This window comes from Etheostoma cragini, chromosome 13, assembly GCF_013103735.1.
Source record: "Etheostoma cragini isolate CJK2018 chromosome 13, CSU_Ecrag_1.0, whole genome shotgun sequence".
NCBI classification, from domain to species: Eukaryota; Metazoa; Chordata; class Actinopteri; order Perciformes; family Percidae; genus Etheostoma; species Etheostoma cragini.
This window is the reverse complement of record NC_048419.1, coordinates 15,306,588-15,333,876: the sequence shown is the minus strand read 5'-3', so window position 1 is coordinate 15,333,876 and position 27,289 is coordinate 15,306,588. Positions and strand designations below refer to the sequence as shown.

The 27,289-nt window shown below is 39.3% G+C and overlaps 1 protein-coding gene across 4 annotated transcripts in view; it reads right to left on the bottom strand.

Annotated features, from left to right (window-relative positions):
* LOC117955590 (replication protein A 70 kDa DNA-binding subunit-like) overlaps positions 1–27,289 on the bottom strand; it is a 37,565-nt gene that overhangs the window by 8,708 nt on the left and 1,568 nt on the right. Inside the window, exons 3-14 of one of the 4 annotated variants that reach the window (XM_034890176.1) lie at positions 26,861–26,939; positions 26,201–26,309; positions 26,012–26,103; positions 25,830–25,916; positions 19,476–19,717; positions 19,375–19,445; positions 16,974–17,076; positions 16,813–16,881; positions 13,930–14,122; positions 8,368–8,504; positions 7,642–7,790; positions 5,571–5,700 (exon numbers count right to left, since the gene is read on the bottom strand). In XM_034890176.1, the coding sequence (XP_034746067.1) occupies positions 5,571–5,700; positions 7,642–7,790; positions 8,368–8,504; positions 13,930–14,122; positions 16,813–16,881; positions 16,974–17,076; positions 19,375–19,445; positions 19,476–19,717; positions 25,830–25,916; positions 26,012–26,103; positions 26,201–26,309; positions 26,861–26,939 (1,461 nt within the window). Of the gene's footprint in view, positions 1–5,570; positions 5,701–7,641; positions 7,791–8,367; positions 8,505–13,929; positions 14,123–16,812; positions 16,882–16,973; positions 17,077–19,374; positions 19,718–25,829; positions 25,917–26,011; positions 26,104–26,200; positions 26,310–26,860; positions 26,940–27,289 lie in introns of all 4 variants that reach the window. The other 3 variants (XM_034890175.1, XM_034890177.1, XM_034890174.1) reach the window with 3 other exon arrangements.

Genomic DNA, 27,289 nt, shown 5'->3' with positions numbered 1-27,289 from the left:
GGTCCAACCCGTTACTAGCATGGGGTACCTAATAAAGTGGCCGGTGAGTGTATATATATATATATATATATATATATAGTATAGTATAGTATACACAACCTGGTAGAAGTTTAGGGTCACTTTGAAATTTACATTGCAATCCATTGTAGACAGAATACCAGCTGAGATCAGTTGCATTGTTTTTTTTTAACCAGGGCAGCAGTTTTCAGATTACATTATGTGCTTACATAATTGCAACAGGGTTGTCCAAAGTTTTTTTCAGTTAGTTTGTTAAAATGATATCAGATTAGTAAACAGAATGTGTCTTTTTACCATTGGATGAATCGTTGCTGATAATCGGCAATGTAGGTATTGCATTAAAGATCAGCCACCCACTCAGATCAGCTGGTATTCTTTCTATAATGGAGTGGAATGGAAATTTGTAAGTGACCCCAAACCTTTGACCAGTAGTGTACATACTGGGGATTTGGTGGTCAAACAAGATATCAATGGTAGACCTGTGGAGATGCATAAACCAGGAGCAAATCCACATTGAAATCAAATCCAGAAAGTGGGGATAATTGGTCATCAATTTAGGAAGGATCCGGGGAACATAGCAAGACGAGCTCTGAATATAATCCCCAAGGGAAGAGGAAGCTAGGGAGACCTAAATCCAACTGGTAGCGTTGATGTACTGACCAAGACAGGGCCCTCTGGCAAGAAGTAAAGACCTTAACGCAGAGGAGAGTGAGGTGGACATCCATAGGGGACGCCCTATGTTCCCAAGGGGGCCAAGAGGATTACATAAAAAATGACTAGGTCCCAGCTGAGGTATCATTTTTCTCATTTTGACGCTCAATGACCAATTAAAAAAATCCTGGCCCTGCAGAAGAAGTGTCTCCTCTCTATCGGTATATTTCATTAAATACAGAGGGTACAAAATGGTGTGATTTTACAGATTTTAAAAAGTCAAAGTTATTTATGCCAGGAGAACAAGCCTGAACATTGCAAAAGCAGTTGCAAAGCTTTTTAAAAGGACAAATCTTAAAAGGTATACAATGAATGGACCGGATCAAGCCATCTCATCAAAGCGTTTTTTATGTAGGAGGCTGCATAAACAGGGTGCCAGGTGGCTCAGCCTGTAAAAACACAATGCGAAATCACTAGTCAACAGTACAAGAATCAAAATCAAAAAACATTGGTCGGGTACGATGACCAATGTCAGAACACATATTGCTTCAAACTCTTTTCTGGTGGCGTAAAACAGCAGATTAACTGAAGGGGTGGCTCCCCTTGCCACCATAAACTAAAAACATATTTTCAATTGGCAAAGAAACATCAGTAAAAAAAAACTGTTGACAATTGTAAAAACGTTGTCTGGTCAGATGAATTCCAGTTCCAACCAGACCAACCACCAAAGACGATGCATGGTATGCATGGTAACAACTCTACAGGCCATGTTCGTTTATTCATGACCATCATTTAGCTTCAGGTGATAGGTACTGTGATAATGCTACCATCAGTACACAAAGTGTGCAGGAATGGTTCATGACAATACTGTGATCATTGCAGGCCCATTAAACAGCTCTGTGATGAAGTCAAACACAGCATGGTCATAAAGAAACATTCACTTATCAAACCTTTGGGGGGATGCTCTGTTCTCATCCAAATGTAACGAGTATTCTTTTTTGACATTTTCTTGTAAAATTGTTATTGGTATTTTTAAATCATAAGTTTGCAACACACAGCGAATGTCATTAAACCAAAGCCCATCAACCTGAAGTGAGAGAAAAAAAGGATATAAGGAGGCACAAACGTGCTCCTTCTAGTGCAGAAAGGACACCATTCAACAGTTTTAATAATGCCAATAAATAAGCTGCTTAGGGTAAAAAAATTAAATTTAAATTAAATTAAAATAAACACAGATCAAACTTGGCATCATCTGTAAAACGGTTGCCAACAAGTCAGTCCAGCTGGTTGATGCACGATGTTTACATATCTTAATTTGACTTTCAAACAATCTTGGAACGGTTTAAAAAAAGAGAGCACAAGGAGTTGGAGAGTTCTATGCATAATTGATCCAAACTGAGGCGAATCGCTCTCTCCTTCTCTAATACATACGTTGTGTTAATGTTCACACACACAAACACATACACATGACTAACATGCAAGCTTGTAAGCAAAAAGTAAAACTTACACAAAACTTACTTTGCAATACAGATACAATGGGCTACACATTTTTTTCAGTTATGAATTTAAATTAAAGTGTACACAGTCAAACAGAATCAAATTAAAATGCAGCAATGTTGCGGTAATTCAAACCGATATTAACACCTAAAGCCGCAGAACTCACACTGTGTAAAATCAACAGCTAAAAAGGAAAGAAATGCTAATTCTGGGGGAAAAAAGCAATTTTCTCATCCTGTGGAGAAGCACAGGATTCAATTTCCATAAATACAAAAAATGCACACAGTAGATGAACTGTGTGTCATTGGAAAGAAGCACACGTGTACACGCCTGCATACAAACGCTTGCATATGGATGTAAACAAGCACAAAGTGATTAATATGATATACATGCATATGTAAGAGACCAGAGAAATATATTTTTTACTAGCTTCACCAGAGGGTATTTCTTCCAACAGGAGACCAGGGCTTGAATAAGATGTTGGAATTAGAGCCAGAATTTAAAATGAAATGCTATAAAATCCATTCTACACAAAAACTACAAGCAATAGCTGGGCCAGACTCATTACAAATGTTGGCCTAAATGAGTCTATCATATAGACACTCTCTAGGACGCTGGCCAAATTCACACACTGACTGAGCAATGCTGCCTTCGTTATACAACCCACACGCTCTGTAGGAGCACTGATTGTGAAAAGGCCATTGTGTTCTCTGCATCCCTTGTGAGATGGTTGATGTTGTACTGTGTCCCCACGACCTTTACAGATACTGTCAGTCAGACTTAGAGCTTCCTGACACTTTCTTCCCTCTAGCGAACACTGACTCACACCCCCAGATCGGTCCACCCATCCATCTACCCAGTACCCATGCCACACAGCAAAAAACCCTCCGAAACACTTACTAAGAAGTTTTTTTTTTAATTAGGAGAATTTCTCCCGTTAGCAACAGCCCTCACCCCCTCAAGACCCCTCTCCCATGTTTCCACCCGCATGTCTGCCTCATCACATTTTGCAAACTTGGGCAGATTGAAGCGCTGGAAGGCTGAAGAGGTGGGAAGGCGATGGGTGAGGAAGGTGGTAGGACGCTTTCTTTGGGGGCTTGTTGAAGGCTCGTGATGTGGCAGATGCTACAGAGATTGTGAGGATAGAGGTCAGCAGGAGCTGGACCACAGCACTTCCATCAAAACTAGACCACTTTAAATAGATCCCCCTGCATGTCATCCCTTGTCTCCCTCTGTATTCCAGTGTGTACACAGAAGCTTTGGGGCAAAGTCTGAACCTTCAGCACACTGGAAAGAAACTTAGAAAAACAGCTGCTGATTAACGCTGCACAACAACAACACTCACAGACACACAAAATATGTGTGCAGACTTACCTAAAGATTCATACATGTACTCATAAACACACACCTGAAAATAGTTTTCATTCTTATCACACCAAATCCCTGTGTCACCTACTGGCACATAAATGCAATTAAAATTTGTATGTGGAAGGGCAACCAAGTGAAAATCTACTTCACATAATTGACGTGGCTGCACATGCCAACTTGAATGCTTGTCCCAACACACACACACACACACACACACACACACACACACACACACACACACACACACACACACACACACACACACACACAGGTAGAATGTCAAATTAGATTCCTTCAAAGTATAAGCTAATTATTTGGATTCCATCATTATTACAAAAGCTGCTGCCACATAGTGTGTGATAGACAACCCACTTAAAGCCATTTAATCACAGAAGTGGTTGGGGGTACAAAGGGCAGAGAGAGAAAAGAAGAGAAGACAAAAAGAAGAAGAGAAGGTAAAATGAGGAAGAGGAATAAGTCTGAGTTCAACTCTTTTTCCCCACATCTGCCAGTTAACTGTTCCTATTCATATCCTTTTTTAAATAACCCTTGCCACTTCTCCCTCTTAGTCACCACTCTTCCCTCCGTTTTCATTTTTTTCCCCTTTGGCCTTGTCCCCTTCCATCCTGCAACACAGGTTTTTCATTGACATGAAGTTTAAGTGCCTGAATTTTCTTCCCGTCTCTCACTCTCCCATGTTGTCCGTCCACGCTACTTCCCTTTTGGTAATGTTATGCCCTATAGGCTTCCTCAAACTCCCAAACATAATTAGAAACTTTCATTAGAAACGACATTGATCTTAAAGCGACCCATAAGTGGCTTCTAATTAAACATGAGGGAGACTAGTCAGAGATAAACCTTATTAATTAGATAGGTTTATGAGTGGCGCACACCACTTTTAGTCTAAAGCATCTCATAATTCTGTGCAATTACACTTTTTAAAATGGCATGAGGTTCCATTTCAAAGTGGCGTACGTCAGTTCAACCAGCACTGCTAATATGGGAGAATCACTATCTCCCTACCACAGCTAAAACTAGAGAACCATGACTCTAATCCAGGAAGTCATAGAAAAGCACAGCTTGAAACTGTAAAAAATGAACGGAAGACTAACTGTGTTCACATAAAATGTTCCCTGATAGTTTTAAATAGGAGGATACCAGTTTGATCTCTATATGGCTAACTGTTATGTGTTATGCCCCTGCAATGTTTAGTAGCAGGGGTTGTTTTAGTATGCCTGATGTCAACTTCCACTTTGTGATTCCCTACATCTTTCAGCCAATTCAGCTGTGGGTTACACTGTAGCTAGAAAAAACATAAGTAGAGTAAAGCAAGTAAGAGCAAATATGTAAAATAAGATGGACTGTTCGGGTGTGACTGCAAAACTTTGGGGCAAAGCTGTAACTCTTTGATTTTCAGGGGCTCCCTAACTGAGAGAATTATTTGCTGACTCACATATCAATCCTCTTCCAACCAAGGTTATCACAAAAAACTCTCTCATAGTTCCAACTAAAACTGCAATGCAAAAAAATTGATTTATGTTTAGCTGTTACACATGGTGTAGGTTCATTTTTATCCAATCTACTGTAGATTCCCGGTTTTGCGAGTGAGTAAAACTTAATATTTAAGTTACACAGACATATAAAAACAACTTAAATTGTTAGTGTCACAGTTGCTTATGGTTTTATGTTATAATTCGTACTTTCTGACCCTTTATTGAGGACTACACGGAGTCATGCAAGTGCCTTGATGAATCAACCAAAAAAAATGAAATACTGTCAATATTGTTAATTTAAATCTTCATTGACTACAATTTCCATCATTTACTCAGTCTTCAAGGTAATTGTTTATGTTAATACATAGTGTATTAATAAATTATTAATAAAGCATGAATTACAACAAGCCTAGAAATTAAAAAGACGTCCCCAAATGTTATACGCTAGCTTTTTCTTTAAAGGATCAATTAATCCAAATACCAAAAACAAATGGTGTCTAGCTGCGGAAGTACTTCTGTATGTACTGTATGTATGCACTATACCTTCTCTGCTTGACCCAACTGTTCATTCTTAATGTCGCTCAGTGTTTTCCAGTTCGTCTTTGCTCCGCTCCCCACTGACCTCGTCTCTGTCAGGGATTGGCTGTCGAGTGCATATCCTCCGTAGTCATACCTGTAGTGTTGAAATTTAAACACACAGCACAATTGTGCAAATAAATGTTTGCACCCTTTACACACCAAAAAACAAATACACATACACTACATTTGAAATATGAAATGCATTCTTTAGAGTGTAGGAAGAATGAAAGAAAAGACCAAAGGAGGGTCTGTCTGTTGAGTCAAATGAAAACACAAATCAAGCATGCTTGAGAACGCAATAACCGGATACTAAGGTGATAAAACAGGTACACAATCAATATTAGTCGTCTGTGAACATGTCCAGAAATCTATAGTGAAAAACATGGTGTAAAAGCAAGTAAGTTTGTGTGTGTTTGTTTATATGTATGCATGTGTGTTATATTAACACTTTGATTTTTCCTGTGGAGATACTGCACTGTATTTGTTATTATCTAAAGAAACCGCCTTCAGCCATGACTGAATTGCTCCCTTAACTGATTTACAGCCACTGCACACCACTTTTATCTGACATATGGCTGTCTATAATGGACAAATGCATTCATACTTAAATCAGCTTTTCATATTTTGTCCAGAAACACAACAGTTTCTTTGCTGAGGCTAAAAGAAAACAATGCTTGTCTGTCTTTACTTTTGTTTAGCTACTCCATCTCTTCATTTTTCCACCTTTTTAATATTCCCTTTTAAATCTTAATGCATCAGCGTGACTCCTACTCTGTATTCTAGCCGAACAGAGCAATCTAATCAAGGCATCATCCAAATTCATCAGTTTCCTCCAATTATGTAAGGCAGCATGGTCAAAACAATCCCACAAAGCACCACATCGCCACAGTAACTAGAGTCAGACAGATACTCTTTGTCTTTGTAAAGGGCAGACCTACATGTAAAAAAATAAGTAAAAACACTCTGCTCCTTAAGTAACATTCGTTGTTATTCCTTCACTGCTGTCGGCATGTAAACTGAAGAGAGGACCAACCAGTAGCAGAGATGAGGGGGAGAGTAAGGGAGCCCTGCTTTTATTTATCCCTCTGAATGTTAGGATGTGACACACACACACACACACACACACACACACACACACACACACACACACACACACACACACACACACACACACACACACACACACACACACACACACACACACACACACACACACACACACACACACACACACACACACACACACACACACACACACACACACACAAGCAAACAGACAGACAGCTATTGTTCAAGTGGCAGTTAGCAAAATTTAGAAACTAGATTAAAAGAGATAACAGAATAATGTCCACAGGTACCAACAAACCCAAACTGTATTCACACTTTGATGCTGTGAGTGCAATGTTTGACACAGTTGCCTGCCTAAAAATAGCTTTCAGTGTAACACACACACACACACACAGCGAAGCACTCCTATGTACACACACGGGGTACATTTATATTTCAGCAGTGGCTAGACTTGAGAACAGCCTTAATGAGTGAATGAGTCATAATTTAAAATCCCTCTACAGGAAGTGCTAATAAGAATCCATTGATGCGGCTCAACGTGTCCCCATCTTTCTGTGCACGTACCGTTGCAGTTCAGAGCTGGAATCTAGAAAAATCCGTGTCCTGCTTTTCTGTTATTCCTGCGTCCAATCCGGTCTCCATCCTGTCTAGAGTCCCACTGGAACTAAGGAGGCACATGCCACCATCTCCTGACATGTGATCATCAGGGCTTTGCACTTAGGTTTGTTCATCCGTGTTTAGTATTTATTGTATTATCTTTTACATATATAAGCATTCCAGAAACAGGAGGGATACAATCTCTCCATTTGTAGAGTGATTGAACATACGGTGTCTTGAGTGGTGCTTATGATAAAATTATGTCTGTGCGCCATTTGTAGATAATTTTGTATGTGTTTATAAATGTGTGTGGTTCAGCGTTGGTGTGTGTGTGTGTGTGTGTGTATGTGTGCACACCAGTGTGACTCACCAGGCCCGCAGACTAAAGGCCTCCGGTATGTCTGGGTTGACCATGACTGTTGAACCGAACAAAGCGGAGAGAGATATGCCCCCAAAATCAGATAAGCGAGCTCCTTTGATGGCGACCACAGGCTCCAGAGAACCATCAAACTTCTCAGCCTGGAGAAAGGACAAACTTTGTCAAAGAAAGGAATTGAGGAGAGAAAGATGGAGAACAAGAGACCGCAAAAGCATTTGTGTTATTGTCTCTTATATGTTCAGCCTGTATCTGCAGCTTGCAGAAAGCAGAAATTAATATGTGGTATAGTTTGCTTATATAATTGGACAACCTACAAGTCAATTTGAAAGTCATTTTTGGATTTTGGCAAAGGCGAGGGATTAGCTCTTGCAGATTGAACGAGCTTAGTGAAGAATAGTGCCATTTCATGCACATTCGAGAGTTATTTAGCCTTCCGTCTCAAATCACAGACTCTGCTCCAAAACAATCCTGAAGGTCACACTGATGATTGATTGATCCAAATTTTACAGCTCAGAAAACCCAATCAAACGGCTCTGAATGCAATAGCATTAACGCAGACATGTTACGTACATAAACGGATGGGCACCTTCATAAACACACGATTAATTACAGCCTGCTCAACATGTTTTTTTAAGTTAAACTGCGAATCCATCCCTAGATACAGACAGAGAGCAAGGCGAGAGAGAGCGAGAGAGGAAGAAAGATTATAGTTATTACCTCCTCTCCCCAAAGTGTGACTGTCACTACTTTGCTAGTTGTGTCTATTAGGTTGAGGGCCCTCTTGGAAACTTCTCTGCTGTTCTTAGTGGTGATACGGGATACATCCTCAGCACTCGTACACACTCCAATCACATCTACAGGCAGAGAGAGAGAGAGAGAGAGAGAGAGAGAGAGAGAGAGAGTGAGTCATTTTACATATCTATAGATGGCTCAAAAATACAGGCAGAAAATTATCTTTATGAGTTAAAAAAGGGAGAGATCAATAGTTCATTATGTGAAGAGAGCCTTTTGAAATGTCTTCACATGGTGTTAAGTATAAAAATGCCCACTGGGTAATATAAAGTGGTATCACATCACAAGAGTAAATACCCAACACAGCAGAGTTTACACCCCTCTGATATTGCCAAGTCAAAGCAATATGACATAAATGTCATAACAGACTGGCTAACACCCTGGCCCGCACTCAAAATCACAACAAACACACTCATTCCTCATTCATGTTTCCTGTCATGCCCAAGGCCTAAAAACTTCATTCAGGATTACTGCAATGAAGAGCTGTTGCTGCTGAGTTCAACGATAGTGAAGAGCGTGGTCTATCATGACTAATATTAAAACATCAGAATAAGTCACATTAATTCATAAAGCGCTTCTGTATAATAAATATGTCACAAGAATTCTGGAAACAAAGACGATTAGAGTTTAATCAGGAAATTGGGAAAAAATGATGGAATGGAATGCATTTCAATTCTATGATGTAGGGTTATCAATAAAACATTTGTTAAGCGATAGTTGAATATTGCATTGTACATGACCATGTTTTCAAGATTGAAATCGTACTCCTTGTTTCTTTGCCACCATCTGTCAATAAGGGGAATAATGTGAATCCGGCTATGGATAATGATAATAATAATTATAATAATCAATGACATTTTATTCATAGTATCAAATCATAAAACAGTTATCTCAAGACACTTTACAGATAGAGTAGGTCTAGACCACACTAAATTACAAAGACACAACAATTGCAGTAATTCCCCCGAGAACAAGCAATAACGGGGTGGGGGGGGGGGGGGGGTGACTGCCCTGTTGTCAACATTGAACTAATGGAGAACTAACTTAAGTGCAAAGGAATGTAATTGATCTGCCGTTCTGCTTTCTTCTGGTTGCCTTACAACCTCAGTCAGTCATTAGGGCATAGAAACCTGTACCTGCAAGTCTCAAAAGGAAGTGTAAAGTCAACAGCACCGCGACCGCTTCAGCCTCTCCATTAATATCATATCGCAGCAAACGCTGTCTGCATTAAGTTTTGCAAAACTGTAACCACATTTGTAACCACTTTATTGGCATTGCCATGACTCACTTTGACTTCAACACAACTGCAGAGCCAACGTGGTTTACCCGCATCTGTGCGCATGTATGTGGGTTTCGGAGCTCTGCTCACTGTCAATATGCAGAGTAACATGGCGGATATAGCAAAACTTTTTTAATTTTTTTTTTTTTTTAGGGTGGCAGGCATGTGTTGCTTCGGTGGCTGCCTTAGCTGCAAAGTCCTGTGGGAAACCCTGGAGTTACAGGGTGTAGCAGGGCATAGCAGGGCATAGCAGGGCAATGCAGCGCGTAGCAGAGCATAGCACGGTGCAGAGCAGGACCACGGCTACAGCTGCAACCATGATTTAGGTGCCACCAGTTTCAAGAATTTATTTGTTTCTTTTTCTTCCTCTCTTCTTTTCTTTCTTCATGTTTATCCGATGTGCAGTGGGAAGAGAAGTGTTTTTAGCCTTTGGCGAAAGATGCGTAGTCTTTCGGCCATCCTGATGTCAATAGGGAGCTGATTCCACCATTTGGAAGTCAGGACAGCAAACATTAGCGATTTTGTTGACGCCATGCGCCCGTTGCATGGACCTTTTCTTCCGCCGTCAAACTATCAAAAGTGGATTTGGACATGCCCTAAACGCACCTGTGCCATGCGCTTCACACCGTGCGCTTATGTCGTTAAAATAGGGCCCAAGGGCACCTCAGAACTAAGTTAGTAACAAGCATTTCTGGGACATGGATGCACACAGATGGAAAGAGAGAGGAGCTCAGTGTGTCAAAGGAAGTCCCCCCGGCAGTCTAAAACTATGACGGTATAATTAAGAGCTGGTGCAAGGCAAAGCTCAGCCACTTCTATAAGAGTTGGTAGATGAATCTGACGACTATGAAAAGTAGCAGTCAAGAGAAGTGGTGTCTTGTCTGAAGTTATACACCCTCCCCCGCCGATCTAGGCGAATGCTGCAACTCCTCACTCCCTAACTATAAGCTTTATCAAAGAGGTGAGTTTTAAGCTTACTCTTACATGTGGTAGCGGTGTCTGTCTCCCAAACCAAGACTGGGAGCTGGTTCCACAGGAGAATAATAATAATAACTTTATTTGTATAGCACCTTTAAAAACAATAGTTTATAAGCTGCTTTGACAGGAGACACAAAAGCAAATACAATACACATAGACATATATTCACATCATTGTAATAGTGAAAATAGAAGATAGGAAAGCTTTAAAGGACAAAAAAACAAATAAATACAATGGATTTAACAGGTGAAAAAACAAAAAGTTTATCTGCGTTGTGTGTACTTGTGTGTGCACAATAAAATCATAACAATCAAAACCAAGAGCCACCAGTAAAAACATTGCTCCATAGCACTACTAGTAACAATCTCATAGTGTCAAAACTAGTGCACATATGTTAAATAAAATGCTTGAACAGATATATAATATAGACTTTGCAAACCAGTCATTCTCTGAAATTTCTCTTCCTGTCTGCTAACCCTTTCTCTAAACTCTTCCTCTCCCCCTCCTTCACAGTTGCTCTCTTGCTGTCTCTGTCTGTGCTCTTTCAGCCCTCCTTAATTCCATTATGATTGAGACGATGTCAACCACCTCTGAACTCCATTATCACCACAGGAACAGGCTGACAGTTCTCATTACCATGCTATAATCCCCTACTTAACAAAGGAGCGAGGAGAGCGGTATTGGAGAGAGGGTGAATGGAGAGACAACAGATGACACATAGGACATGTAGCGCTGCCCTTCTGCGACAAGCGCAAACCCACTCCTCCAGGTAAACCACTCAGTGCATCTCTAAACTGTGTTGCCGTACTGGCTTGCATTGCTCCTAGTTTACACACTAGTGTAATCCTCCAATAATACTGCTCTGAATTTAAACCTACATGAATCTTCCACTCAGTAGGTTTGCAACCATTAATGTATTGTCTAATATGGCATGTCCAACACTTGAAATCATTATTAGCCCTTCTTGTGCTGCCATCCTGCAGTCTGCTGACATAATGAAGTATAGCACAGCACTACTGTGGGACGCAAAATTACATTGGGGTGAGTAACTGATCACAAGTACAAACTGTGCTGATGGGTGTGGTAAGAAATGCATCTGAATTTGCCCTTTGAATTGCACTGCAACTATGCATTATGCACATAACTTACTCCACTTTTAACTCTTTTACAGAACATGGTCACTTTGTTTTGAAAATGTGTTACTTCGTTGGTACAGACTGACATGTGATTAAATGATTTTCATTCTGTGATCAGATAGTTCATGATTTAAATCAGAATTTGTGCCTGATTTATGATGCTACCTTTAAGTTCTTGTATGGCTTTGTGCTTTTAGACATTATTTAAAATGTAATATCTTAAGCCTCTGTTGTTAAATGAAACAAATGGTTTTGTAGAAAAAATATTATTATTTGTATTTCAACAACGTTGAAACAATACCCAGCCCTACTCATAAGTAACAAACAATTGATCAATGTTTGTCTAAAAAGTCGACCAAACAATTAAAAACGGGTCCAACATTGTAACATGCAATATTATGAACCCCCCTTTCAACTTGCATTCAGACCAAGGACAGTCTTTAAAAAATACATCCTAATTGCAACTACTACAGAAACATCACCTGTGCATAATACTGACCGGATTGTCAAAGGCACACTGTTCAATCACTGATTTCCACCCCAATCAACACTTGGACCATCCTAATTTAGCTGTCAAAGAAGAAGGAACTGCAACTAACCTTCATAAAAACAGTGGAATGTGCATTATCCTTTTATATAATTATCTCTCATCTTTACCATATGCCTGAATTAACCTTCCTTGTGACCCCGTCATTCCTTCAGGACACCTGGTACGTAACTGACTGGCACGTGCCTGTCTATTAGCTCAGTATTTATACAATCTATGTCTAGAACTAGTAATTGCTTGGGTCAACGAAGCAGATAGAGAAATTATCCAGCTGATAATCCAAATGTTGTAATACTAGCCTGACACCACCAGCCTACATTTTGGTTACTCATGGGCCTCATGCAAAAAGCATCCATACAAACCGATTAATTTTAAGTGGCACAAATGAGGGATTTTAGAGGATTTGTGACAAATTGTCTTGTCAATGTTTTTTCTTAGGTACGAACAAAATTCATGAGTGGGTCATACCTGAGAAAAACACTCATCTGAATGAATTTGGAATAGGACATCATACTACTAAATAAATCACTATATAACTAAGCAAGCATTGTGCAAAGTTAATACTCTGTTCACCATTTAATCATAACAGCTTTTCATTTCAAGATAGTCATGGACCGCTTTACTTTTCTTTAGCATTTCACTCTAACCCTTTTTTCTGTGACAGTGCTGCACTTCTCTGATGACAGGTTGTTAACAGCTGTACTATAAATATTTTCTAACAGTTCTAGGCCTTCTAATACCACTACTGACACTGCTTAACGTAGCATCAACAGCTAATTTCCAAAAGCAGGACCTGAGTGAAATTCTTCTTTTTACTCTTTGTAAAGATCTTTGTGGATGAAACGTAACCACAAATAGATGTGAGCAAAGGTGGGTCAACCTGCTGGGCATTTCTGCCTGCACCTCGGACGAAGCCGTGCCGGCTGCAAAACAGCACCAGGTACCAAATTAGCCAGCCCTATATGGTAAATTAAATTATGTAAATGCATTAATGTCACGTATGTGTACATCCTCATGAACATCTGGCATTTATCAGGCTTAAACAAGCAATTTATGAAAAGTCTGTCCAGTTAAAAGAGTTTGGGTGATCTGACTTGGAACAGTCCTACAAGCAAACATCACAGCAGAAAGTGAGGTTTAGGATGACAAAATGAAAATGTTTTTTGCATGAGGCCCTGTGTGTTCTGGCAAGCTTTTCATTTAAAGAGTAACTACATTTTTTAACACCTTTTTTTGTTTACAAAGTTTGGAGAAGAAGTGAGTCATTATTCAAGCTCTCACCACAGATTGCTGATTGGTTATGACACACACCTTAATCAGTTGATTATCATTTTTTTAAGCCTTGACTGCAAAAAAAAAGGTGTATGTGAGATGTTGTTGAGTGAAAAAAAATTCTAACAGCCCTGTCTCTTGCCTTCGGCTTTTTTTCCAAACTGTCCACGGAACTAAAGCTCTACATGCCTACCTACGGTTAGTAAAGTTGCTTTTGTTTGTTGGTTAAGTGGTAGAAATGTACATATAACTTACTGGTGAAATTATTCTCTTACCAATAATGGCGTCCTTGTCTCGGTTCTCCAGCTCTGCGATGGGCACAAAGTCATAGTGCACTGCAGGGATGCCCTGATTGTCATCACATGGTGTGATGGATGAATTAGCGTGGAGGGTCATCTCATAGTCGTTCTTCAGTGTGCTGAACTGTTTCTTGGCCACTTTCAGCGTAGCCTTGGTTATGTAGTACACCTAGAGAGAATGGGTGAGCAAGGTGAGCTGGCATTATAAAAATAGAGCTTCTAAGACTGGTGATTTCCTGTGAATTTGAGGAAACTGATCAAACTGGGTGTCCACTATATTGATTCTGCCAAGTAAATTATTATTACAATCAGCTTTTGTTCCAACAAAATATTTTAATTCAAAAGGAAAGCCCTTCAGGTCCAACTAAGATGTGGTGTCATATCAGGCTCATCACTTCACAAATTCACCAGAAAATAAGTAGCAGCTGAGAGCGAGTCTGCTAAATAGCACAATTTAAACTCAATATGCGAGGCACTCTTCTGCATTTATTCTCCCAACTCTCCAATACCCCCAACCCTCCTTTTCCTCCTCCTCTCTCTCTCTCTCTCTCTCTGATTTACCCCACACAGAGATAGGAGCATGTAACTAATGTGATAAGCATTTTTGGCCGCTCAGAGCCAGTCACAACCACTCCCTGTTGTGTCAATGCTCAAATCACGAAGGGAAGACAGATTCATTCCTTTATTTATCTTTGGAGGGCAGAGGGCACAAATTGGATCTATGGCTGAGTTGGGAGTCACTGCCAGTGGCTGATACCTGAGCCAGTGTGACTAGCAAAATGATGGTTGGGGTTAATTGAGTTATTAAGCTCTGTGGGCCAGACTGAGTTGCGCATAAGCTTTAACGTTTGTTCTACCTGTCTGTAATTGCATTGGTTTACTGGAACATGCAAAGGGCATGTTCTGGGTGTTCAGACCGAGCACCACCCATTTTTATCAAAAACAGAACACACCGATAAGACAAAGTTTTTCTCTTGCATAAACAATAGCTTGAGTCTCATGTCAACTCGCTTACGTGAAACATTTTTTGATATCGCTCACTGTCTGCCATCATGCAACTTTATACCTCATCTGATATTTTACTTATTGGCACTCATCTATTAATGGTGTTTTAATTTGTTTAACCACTTTGATGCAATATATACTAGTACTTGACTTTCCATGTTGGTAAAACTGAAGTCACAAATTTCAGTTAGGGCAGTACTATTTCTTCAGTATAACAAGGAATTCCTAAAAATGAATTGTTCCTTAGTGCTCATGATTATTTTAAGGATCCTAAAGGCTCCTATAAACTTTAACTTGGCTTCAAAGTGCAAAGCGGTAGAGCCCTTCTATGTTTTCCTATTTTAATTATTACTATTATTTGTTGTCTGCCGCGCCGGCTCAAATTCCCGTGAGCTGGAATGAGCTGGAAACATGAAACTTGGGGAATAACTGGAAATGGTGTGCATGTGCTTCTACTAAAATATGAACCCACTCGGCCACATGGTGGCGCTGTAATTAAGGCTTCAAAATACAAACTTTAAAAGGCCACGCCCCCCACACCGTAAATCTGATTAAAGTGCTCTACAATAAAGCCTTAACACCGTAGCTCCTAACACTACAGCTGTGATTGCCAACACTTTTCCAGTGAATCATCAATGGATCAAGCTTATTACAAGTTGCCTAAAGTATGTCCATATCTCAATTACCTTTCAAGTTATTGACCAATGAACTTCAAAACGGACATGGCTCTGGACATAATTGAACACAAATCAACAACCTTGCAGCTTTATAAGCATTTGGTTTTCTGTTGATTTCTCTCAAACTGCCATGAGCTGGACTGAGCTAGATATCACCCTGAATTAAAAATAAATGTTTTTGGCAAATCAGTTGTAGGCATTTTAAACAAAGTGCACCGTTTCTCCAATCACATGCCCGCACACGTTGGGAGAATTATTGGTTGCTGTGATCATTCCTCCTCTACAAACTTGTCCAAAATGACTACATTGCAAGACAGGGGTGACAAAATCCAATGTCCTTGTAATGTAAATGTTTTTTTAAATTATATCCAAGTATAATATAAAGCTTCAGAGTTATCCAAATGAAATGGTACAGAGGAAACGTTCACTTCCAGTATTGAGAGGAGTGATTACACAAACCCATAAATACTATAATCTCTGTATTAATTACTTATGCCAGAAGAAAAACTTTATACAGTACATGCATTCTCCATGGAGAAAACAGCCTGCAAGACTGCCAGCTTTTTCTGATACAATTAAGATAACTTTAAGATAACACTTTAACAACAACTTTAACAACAGCAAAACAGTATCAACACTTCAGATTTGACAAGTTTTCTCACACTGTTCTCATCAGCATACTCCCAGCCTCATATATCCACCCAAATGCTCAATATCTTTAACATATACAGTATATTTCAGTAAAATATAACTTAATAAATCCTTTCCTCAAAATCCTCTAATACTTGCCTCTGGCTCTTTCATTGGCCTAAACTCCTGCAGGCATGAGAGGATTTTGGAGAAGGGTTTATTAGGCAATATTTTACCTATGATAAATTAGTTTGAGGCGTTATGCGCATACAAAATGGATAGCTGTGACTGAGGCTGCAAGGGATTTTGTGAATGTTTTATAGCCTTTAGATATTGTCTTACTGCTGTCAATTTTATTGAAGAAATTAAATGGCTACAGTGTTTGAAAGCTCCTTTTGAAACAATATGAATACAAACATTTTCTTGCAGCATTCAAAGCTATTGGCAACGTGTAATATTTGCAAAATGTATCCTTTTTAAGTTAAGTTTCCAAGAGGCTCTTATCACTTCAAGTGAGGAAGGATATGGGTGAGTGGGATCTGCTCACCTTGCCTTGCTCCACTAGAGAGAAAAACTTGTCCACTTCGTCGTTGAAGGCTGTAATCCTGATTTCTCCCTGTTGACCAACAGCACATTTCCATTAAACATTTCGTTTTGCGGATAACACCACATAAGCAGACATTCAGGCTTCTCCACTCCTCTACTCACACTCTCATCTACTATCTCGAAGGAGAAAAGCTTGCCCTCTCCTCTAGAGTTACTCCAGGTGCGGATACTGGACTTGTTGGTGACTCGGGCTCTGACAGTCCATCTAGGGAGACACACAGAGTGACACTTGAATCAGTGCTTACAAATAATATGTCAACTAAACTAATTTGACTGTTAACTAAGTGATTTTTCGGGAAAAACATCCCCATACTTTAAACTAAATAGAAATACCTGAGAGTATTCTGATATAAAAAAAACATGCCAACTGACCAAAATCAAACCTTTGCAAATGCTTTAATTGAATGTCTTCCATCATGTTTACAGTTTGTTTTTCCATCAACAGATTTATCTTATGTGAATGCAAACATATCACTTAACATAAATCCTTTTTAAAAAATAATTACAAAAACATTTGACCAACACAGATATGTGCAACTTTACTAAACGAGTACTGCAGTCTAAAGTTCAGCACAAACAGTAAAGAATGCTGTAGAGACACTTTACAACACCTCTTTTGTAAATGAGCATTCCAACTCAGCTCACATTAGTCACCAACGTGAAACAACTGCACAAAAGAACAATTCCCAAGAAAACTGGATGAGTGTCTTCTCGGTCTTTTAAAAGTTCCATGAAAGAAAAAGAAAAAAGCAACTTTGTGAACTAGGTGTTGTACATCCGCCAACTCCTGGATGCATTTGAAATGTGCTTCTTGTTCTGTTTTTAACAACAGCCAGCCAAGTTCGGCAGTTTATGCAGCAGTGAGCTTTTTGACTGCGTTGATAATTGTGCAGTGGAGGATATTCATACCATAACTTGGCCTGCAATTAAATCCCCTATCATGAGAGCAGCTGCTGGCCCACAGTGAACCTCATTCCCTGCTCAGTATGGATAATAGTGCTACACCAAGGTTTATGGCAGCCAAAAGCCAATTATAGTCCGCTCTAGGTGCTATTACTTAACACCAGCAGAATGGGATGAGAAAGCTATGCAAACAGCCATAAATAAAGAATGTAAACATACACAGCATCCCTATATAATCTAGTGTATGTAACAGTTTGTGTCAGACACACCCGCACTTTTCATTTCACGCAAACATACGTAGAAGGACCACAGCAGCTGAAGTCATCGGTTTTACTCACTGTAGGTACTCCCTAACTTCAAAGTTAGAACAGTCATCAGTTTATTACAACACCTAGAGGCACAGTTATCTTTACAGCTTGCAATTTCAAACAGGGCTATGTAGTCAAAGCCCATACATCGAGAGAAAGTTGACAGAGTACCTTTATTTCTAACTGGACAACTACATCTTGCTTTACTATGCTTTTGTCTTTTTGTGGCCAAATTTAAAGGTCAAAGACAGAGAATTAAGTCAAATGAAATGATAAGAAGTGAGAAGGAAAAAAACAGCAGTAAAATTGAACTCAAGAGGGGGTAAAGAAATTGTGAGTGGAAAGGAAGGGGAAAAAAACGAGGTCGGCCAAAACCCCACTGGGCCAAATAACAGAATCAAAGCAGACCATAAAGACCCAGCAGTACCTGCTATTAAAGGGTCTGTTTCTGAGGCAAGATTCTTTTAATTTCCATGCAGATGGGCTGAATAACATGCACATTTTACACAAACAAATCCACAGACACACACAGGTACTGATAGAAAAACTGAACGCTCACACATGTATGCAGAAGCACAAATTCACACATTATCAAACATGCCCCAAAGCGATCTTCAAACAGGAAAGTGGAGTCACAGCATGAGGAAGAACAGTATTTGGCTCAGTGGTGGCTTTGGATCATGAGGTAGAACAAGTCGTCCTTTAATCATAAAGTTGGTGGTTCAATGTCACCTCCTGTCCGCCTGTTGAAGTGTGACACCGACGCTACCAGTGTATTATGTGCATGTAAATGGATGAATGGAAAGCACTTTGTCTGGAAAAGAACAAAGGTGCTATATAAATACTGTTGGATTACAATTTACATGTCAGTCAGGTTCAGTGCCTTATAACTATCTGTTAAGAAACAACTCAGGAGCAGCACGATTCATGTCACATACATGAAGAAGGTTCGTGAGACTTTAATAACTTACACAGAAGCATGTAATGGAAGCAATTGAAGAGAAATTTGGCAGGCAGTACAGTCTTCCTAAAAGTGTATTTAAAATCAAGCTGGAGGCATTAAGTGTAGCTGACCCTTCAATGTAAATAAAGATTGCGGGCGCCATAAACACATAGGCTTAACCCAAATACCTCAGCACAGACAGAATGTGTTACGTGTTTAGCATGAGTTCGTAGACTGGAAATTCTGCCACACTACGCACTACAAAAGTTAAACTGTGTTTAAAGAATTATGTAGATACCATACAAGTATGTGAAAGCAGGCACATGCAGACATGGACACACAAACTTACTTGCTTTGGTAGGGGTTGAGGCTTGCTATAGGAATCACTGTTGTTGAAGAACCAGGAGAAGTGCTGGTAGCCTTCATGGGTGAAAACGTCTTTGGGGAAAACTTCATGGGTGAAGCCTTCATGGGTGAAGCCATTGGTGAAGCCTTCATGGGTGAAAGCGTCTTTGGGGAAAACTTCATGGGTGAAGCCATTGGTGAACCCTTCATAGGTGAAAACATCTTTGGGGAAACCTCCATGGGTGAAGCCTTAATGGGTGAAGCTACTGGTGAAGCCTTCATGGGTGAAGCTATTGGTGAAGCCTTCATGGGTGACTTTCCCGTAAAACCTCTGGGAGGAGAAAGGGCTATAGGGAAACAAAGTAAGATGATACTCACTGTATATGAGTACTGATACAATTTAATAGTAATTCAATAATAATACAAAGAGACTGTTCAATAAATGTACTATTTTGTAGTAGAATTAATCTCTTCGGGTTTGGATTATTTGACAATTAACAAAAGCACTGTGACGAAGCCTTAGGGGCTTAAAAAAGCAGTATTTTGTATTGCGTAATGATGTGCTGGACATGGCCAGGCTGTCCCATGTCTTTGCCAAGTTATCAGCATCAACTTTGATCTCAAACTCTTGATGCAGCAACATTGCCCTGCAAATTAGATAGCAGTAGGAGTAGAGAATGCCTGACATCGAGCATCATGCTTTATCCCAGCACTGTAGATCCAGTGAGCAGGACTACCCACAATGCAACTTGAATGCTGACACTACAATCTGAGATTCAGTTGTGTTATGGGGGTAGTGGCTAATGTGGCCTTGAGCTGCTGGCCTTTTTTTTCATTGACTGTAAAGGAGTTCCACACATGTAAGATACTTAGTACCTCAAAGCACATGCAAAAGTTTCCAAGCACAGTAGAGTAGAGGTAGACGAATTCCTTTGCGGATACAGATACGTAACTGGTAGTGCATATACCAGTCTGCCATTAGGCAATACAAACTTAAGTAAACACCCTTAAAAAGGTTTCAATGATTATACAATATTAGTAGTAGTACTTTTATCTAATCATGTGAGCAGCTGCCAAACTAATGAAGAAATTAAACTCTCCCCACAGAGTTAATCAATTACCTGCTAACATCAGCTGTGCCAATGAATGAATTTGTGTTTTCTTCTTGGGTAAGACTGCCAATCAGTTATTTTTTTTAGAATTAGTTATCGGAAAAATCCATCAATACACCAGACATCAATTTGTAAATACTAGTCTTCGCCACATTCATGAACTGTGACCATTTTGTATTACGTTTCAGTCATAGTGAAGGAGTTTAGAGGGAACTACACTGATTTAAAAAAAGTAAACGGATTATTTTAAATACAGCAGAGTATATAATAGCATAAATAATAAGGAAGCCTTAAGGTTTTGCTGTAGGTTGTTCCTCATAGATGCTTCTAATAATCATGATATATTTATCATGTTGTGTAATAGTAAAACTAATGTCTAATCAATTAAGTTTTCAAAATACTACTGAGTTTTGTTTGATAACAGAGTGTGTAGTCCCCGTATGTTAAATTGAATTACTATGTTATTTTTGTCATGGTTAGGTGTGCATTTATAATATAATATAATATTATTAATTAATATAATAAGACCTTTTGTAAAATACAAATAAAAATTAATAACTAATTTTAAAAAGTAAAGAATAGATTCCCTCTGTTCTAAAAAAAAAAATATATATATATTTTTTTTCATATTTCTTTTACACAGAAAACAAAAAACAGTTTGGACCGGCCAACAGAATCACATCAGCCTTATTAGAAATGATTCAGGCTCGATAGTTCCTGAGTTGTTGAGCTGAGTCAAAATATATTTTACGCACATCCTCATTTTGGCATGAACTATGTGCCATATTGAGGAACAGCATTTGAGGGAGGAATTGTCAGGGATAAAAAGATGCGATTCCACAGAGACCACTCCCCAATATAAGCTCCTGTTCTGGAGCCTAAATACTCGGCTCTGTGGTACCCTCCTTTTCGGGTGTGTACTATTTTGTGTGTGTGTGTGTGTGTGTGTGTGTGTGTGTGTGTGTGTCACGAGCTAATTCCTTGGGGAAATCACAGATTGAACAGCTATTTTTCAGGCGAGGAGTAATTAACATCAATATTCATCCACACGCAACCTGGATGAAGTGTTAAGAGGGAGAAAGCTGGTAGTAAGAAGGAGAGATGATGGGTGTAGATGGGTGGGGGGGATGAAGAACAGAGCAAAGATCCTCAAGGATCCTCATATTTTGTGATTAAGATCAGTACAGAGTACTAATATGTATTTCACTAACGTATTCAACAGCCCCTGTTTGTGGAGAGTGCTTGGTGGAGAGGTGAAATACATATAGAAAAAGGCAATATTGTATAGAGAACGTGAATAAGAAAGCGAGTGAGTGAGTGAGTGAGTGAGTGAGTGAGTGAGTGAGTGAGTGAGTGAGTGAGTGTGTGTGTGTGTGTGTGTGTGTGTGTGTGTGTGTGTGTGTGTGTGTGTGAGTTTGTGTGTTTATGAGAGAGAGAAGAGAAAAAAAGTTGTGAGGACATTGAAAACTTGCAGAGAATGGTTAGTGATGAATAATAAATATTTTCAGCAAGTGCAGATCTCTTTTCGGAATTTAAATATCATCTGCAAAGCAGTTTGAAGGTAGTCTATTTCAAGTATTGCTGCTGATTAATATTTAAATTGGAACACAGAGCCATCAGTGACTACTGTGTCATGACCTTTACCTAATGCTGAAAGTCTAGTATATCTTTTTTTTTAAATTGAGAGTACAATGTTACTTGTCACACACAAGAGCTTACAAGGCAAAGTCAAAACAATATTATTGCTAGAAACATTTGAAGTTATTATTTCAAACTTTGCTGACACCAGAGGAAACATGCCCCCCCTGTCCATTGCTTTTATTTCTATCATGCTTTGATGCAGCAATAGATCTATAATTACTATTGGAGCAGCAGCCATCGGGCGGTTGAGATGCTGTGTGTAATGAGTAAATGCCGTCTCTTTAAAATGACCCTGGAGAGAACGAGGATGCCCCTTTTGGTAAATACAATTCCTCCATCATAGCATCTCTTCTTCCTCCCAGCAGGTATGCAGGAAGAGACTGGGTTGCTAAGGACCGTGAAATCTTCACAAAGGCTTGAACCCGGACTTTCTAATGAAACAGCAGCCAACCCAGTCATTACATCTCCCACAGCTCATTGGAAACACTTCATGTGTTGCACTTAGCAAGCTTGTGAATCCACACAAATCTATCAACTTATTGAAAAATCAATTAAAAAAAAAACACTAAAAAGTTATCAAACACATTCACATTAGCAAATTATCAGAAGACAAGGTTTGTTTTTGGCTTTAAAGAGGATGCAGAACAGAACAATTAAATAGAGCAGCAGGTTTTCTGTATCTCGGGCGAGATCTCTGAGGTAACATGATTCAAAGGATATAACGAGGAAGGCGTCTGATGAACTATTTAATCCAGAACCTCATCTTTGCCAAGTCAAATTAGTTGACATTCTTTCTCTCTCACTCCCTCCGTCTGTGCATCGCTACAAGGGGATTCAGTCCACAACCCAATATTCATGAAGCCATGAACTGGAGGAGCCGTCGGCCCACACAATATCCCTCAGCCACAACACACACACACACACACACACACACACACACACACACACACACACACACACACACACACACACACACACACACACACACACACACACACACACACACACACACACACACACACACACACACACACACACACACACACACACACACACACACACACACACACACACACACACACACACACACACACACACACACACACACACACACACTCTTAAACACAGGCACAAACACACAATATGAAACAAGCACTCATTATCCACCCACATGCCTACATCCTCCACTGAGGAGGACTATTGGATATGTTTCTGCCACATAACAAAATCAATGCTGATGCTGAGAGCAGTAAGTGAAATAAAACAAGTGAGTGAAACAAAGACTTTGCTAATAAAAGAAAATCCAATAAAACGCATGCTACTTTTGGCATGATACATGGCAGAAAACCCACGATCATTTGGAGGTCCTATTCTGTTATAAAAACTGGTTGGTGGTAAAACAGTGAAAGGTGTGAGTTATGGAGTGTAACAGCCACAGTGGCCTGTGGGCAAGATAGTTTCCTGCTCTGATAGCTAAACAGTAAATATTATAAAGGTGCACAATGTACTTTGAAAATATGGCACTGGAGGTGAAGAAACTGCAGTGTTCCATTAATTTGGCATTTGCTGAGGCTACCTTCAACTGGTGAAAACCATGGTGTACATTATGATCCTATGTCATCTAGTTCTTAACTCACATTCAGACTACAGTCTTTGGACACTTAAGTGTAATGAATAGCAAATGGATTTACTTTTTAGGCAATAGTGCTGCTTGAATGCTGGACAACAAAGATCCAGTTGGTCTGAAATGATGGCAGCAAAACCACAGTATTAAAGAGAAAAAAACAGTTTAGAGACCTGCAAACCATTCTTTAGCACCCTTCTCTTAAAAGGATACATGGCTCCCTCTGTTGGTTAGATGAGAGTTTGTCAATTTATCCAGTCTTTAAAATAGGCCAAAGTGGGTCGAACCAACAACAACCTAACCAACTCCTAAAATGTCTTGTTATTCTGAAATTACCATTCAATTCTTACCACAGTGTAACACACCAGAAAATGACTGCTATAACCTATCCAACAACAACATATGTTGTTCTGTTAAGTTTTGAGAAAAGAAGGAACTCTGAGAAGCAGAAGCTTGTTTGGAAAAATAGAGAAGACTAATAACCAAGAAACAATTTAGTCAAAAATCATGTTTGAAAATTAACACTAATTGCTTCCCTGACTTCATACCATCAGTCATATATATGGTTTGGTCCTCTATAAGCATTGTATTTTAAGAGTTCCTTCTGAATGACTGCATAATTGAAAAAACAAAATAACTTCTAGTAAACAAAACGGTATTCAGTTTGAGCAAAGCCCTCATTCTCATTGTATTCAACTTTGCTAAATGAAGACATTAACAGTTGCCTATATTAGTGGGGTATTTAATTACTGTAATCTGAGCAGCAAATGAGTAGTATCAATCTATATGACATTTAATAGCCAGGAACAGAGAGCTTGAGGGCCTATGGGTGTATTGTTTTGTTGTGTTTTTTAAAATAATTTATTCAAAAGTCTCTGCCTTGCATGCAGTGTCTTGGGAAAGCATACACGTATATTTTTGGTACCACTGTCGATACCAGGGCTCCAGACTATGGCCAAATGGTATTTTGCATGAATTCTTTTAAGACAGTGCGAGCATTTTTTACAACTACCCGTATGTGTGACCTGTAAATTTGACAACTTTTTTATTTCATGTTGAAAAACGAGGAGAAGCGAGTCTGCCAAAGTTGGCCAATGTGTGCAAGAACGGGAGGGGGGTGAAGTTATCTGCATGCGTAACGCATGGATGTGAAATACATTTGTGTGTCTCTCCTTTGTTGCGTCACACTCATCACACATGAGCTGCACAGCGCTGTTGTTACCATGTTTCCGTGAAAATCATGTTGTATGATGTTGCAGTCCATAATATACAGTCGGTTCGATAAATATTGGGAGATTTACACAATTCTAATCTTTTTGCCTCTATATACCACCAAAATAGATTTGAAATGAAACATACAAGATGTGCTTTAACTGCAGACTTTCAGCTTTAACTTGAGCATATTTACATCCAAATCAGGTGAACGGTGTAGGAATTACAACTGTTTGTTTATGGGCCCTCCACTTTTTAAGGGACCAAAAGTAATGGGACAATTGGCTGCTCAGCTGTTCCATGGCCAGGTGTGTGTTATTCCCTCACTATCCCATGTACAAGGAGCAGATAAAAGGTCTAGAGTTCATTTAAAGTGAGCTATTTGCATTTGGAATCTGTTGCTGTCAATTCTCAACATGAGATCCAAAGAGCTGTCACTATCAGTGAAGCTAGCCATCATTAGGCTGAAAAATCTAAACAAACCCATCAGAGAGATAGCAAAAACATTAGGTGAGAATAAATCAACTGTTTGGAACATTCTTAAAAAGAAACAACGCAATATTTATGGAACCGACTGTATTTATGAGTGTTGATCCGCAGCTCATCCATTTTGTTTGCTAAAGACCGTACAGTGGCGAGGAAATGCTAATTAGTAATAGATGATAAGGCGTTAAGGCCGTTACACACAGGGGACGTGACAAATAAATGACACGAAAATGCAAAATAATTGTAATAGAAATAAAATGACATTTTCATGGCACCGATAGTTTCAAAATTGGTATAGAATTTATGTGTAATGGCTGAGAGGACAAGATAATTATATATACAGAAGCATGGAATCATAAACAAAATCTTTGATATGACACTCACTGCTGCTGTTCTTATAGGAGGGTCCAGGTACTGCAGCAGCCGGGACGGAGGTACTTGAGGCCAAATTCTGTGGAGATGACATCTGGTCTGCAAGTTGAACAAACACCATAAGTGACCCGCAGAAGCAGTTTACAGTATTACTGTTTCTACCGGCGTGCATGTGAATTTGAAAAGAATCATACCAACTGCATTATAAGGCGTGGGATTTCCAATCTTCCCTCCAGTTTCCTCGGCCGACTGCAATATCTCCATGTCCATCACAACCACCACATGCCTGGAAGAAAGTTCAAATAAGTCTAAAGGGAATTATATGCGGCAAACAAATAGATAGAAGGGAGCAAGAGGAAGGAAATGGAAATGCAAACACAAACCTGCCATCTGACAATGTGTTGATGATTGTCTTCTTCACCATACACACACAGTTAGGTACCAGGAGGTTCTCTTCATGTAGATTGTTTAACTGTGTGGCCAGCAGGAAGGCTATATACACAATCACACACAGGAATGATTGAACAGATTTATCTATCATTGGTCCCCAATTATCTTCTAAAATAAACTTAGAAATACTTTTGTGCAAGTAAGGCAACTAGCAAGTATGATATATATATTTTTTTTAATCCTATCGATACAAAATACTTGTATTAAACAGAAATTAATTTAGGAATAATCAACATGTAAAGCAAAGTGCATTACCTAGAAATAATCATGTTTCACAGTGGCAATTTCTAACCTGATGCACATCAGATTTAACACTTATTTTTCCAAAAAGTGACTTGATCAATTCTCTTGACCAAAAACTTTACTTGGACTCTAGCGCAAGACTTGAGACTTGACAAGGACTTGCATTAAATTAGTTATCAAGATCTCTGGCCTGCACACACTAAATAATAATAAAACACAAAGTAACCTGTACTTTAAGTATTTATTACTATTTACTTGAGCAATTCTTTTACAGAAGTAATTGTACTTTTACTTGAGTTTGTCTGTCAACTTGCTGTATGGCAGTTTTGTGGCTACTGCAAGATACTCACAAGCATAAGAGTGCCGACCATCACTCATTAAGAGCCGGAACCTGGGTGGACTAGAGCTGTTACTGACCTGACGGAGGTTCTGACAAACACATTTGAATTATTTAGTAGTAAAAGCAGAAAAAGACAAGAATGCAGAAAAAAAGAAACTGGCAGTTGTCCTAGGTGAAGGGAGAGCAGGTCCTCTAGCAGATAAACATGTATCTGCCAGCCTACATTTATAACAAGGGTAGGTATCATTTTATCATCTTTAGGTGGACTAGACCAGTAAATCTCAGTGTCCGGGCCGTAAAGACGTAGGACTAATCTTCAACAATATTAAATAAGACAAAACATAAATAAATACATACGTAAAGAAGTCTGATTCTATCATGTTGTGACAGGCAGAGACAAACTATCCTGTGTTTTATTTCTCCCGGTACAATTTGTAGT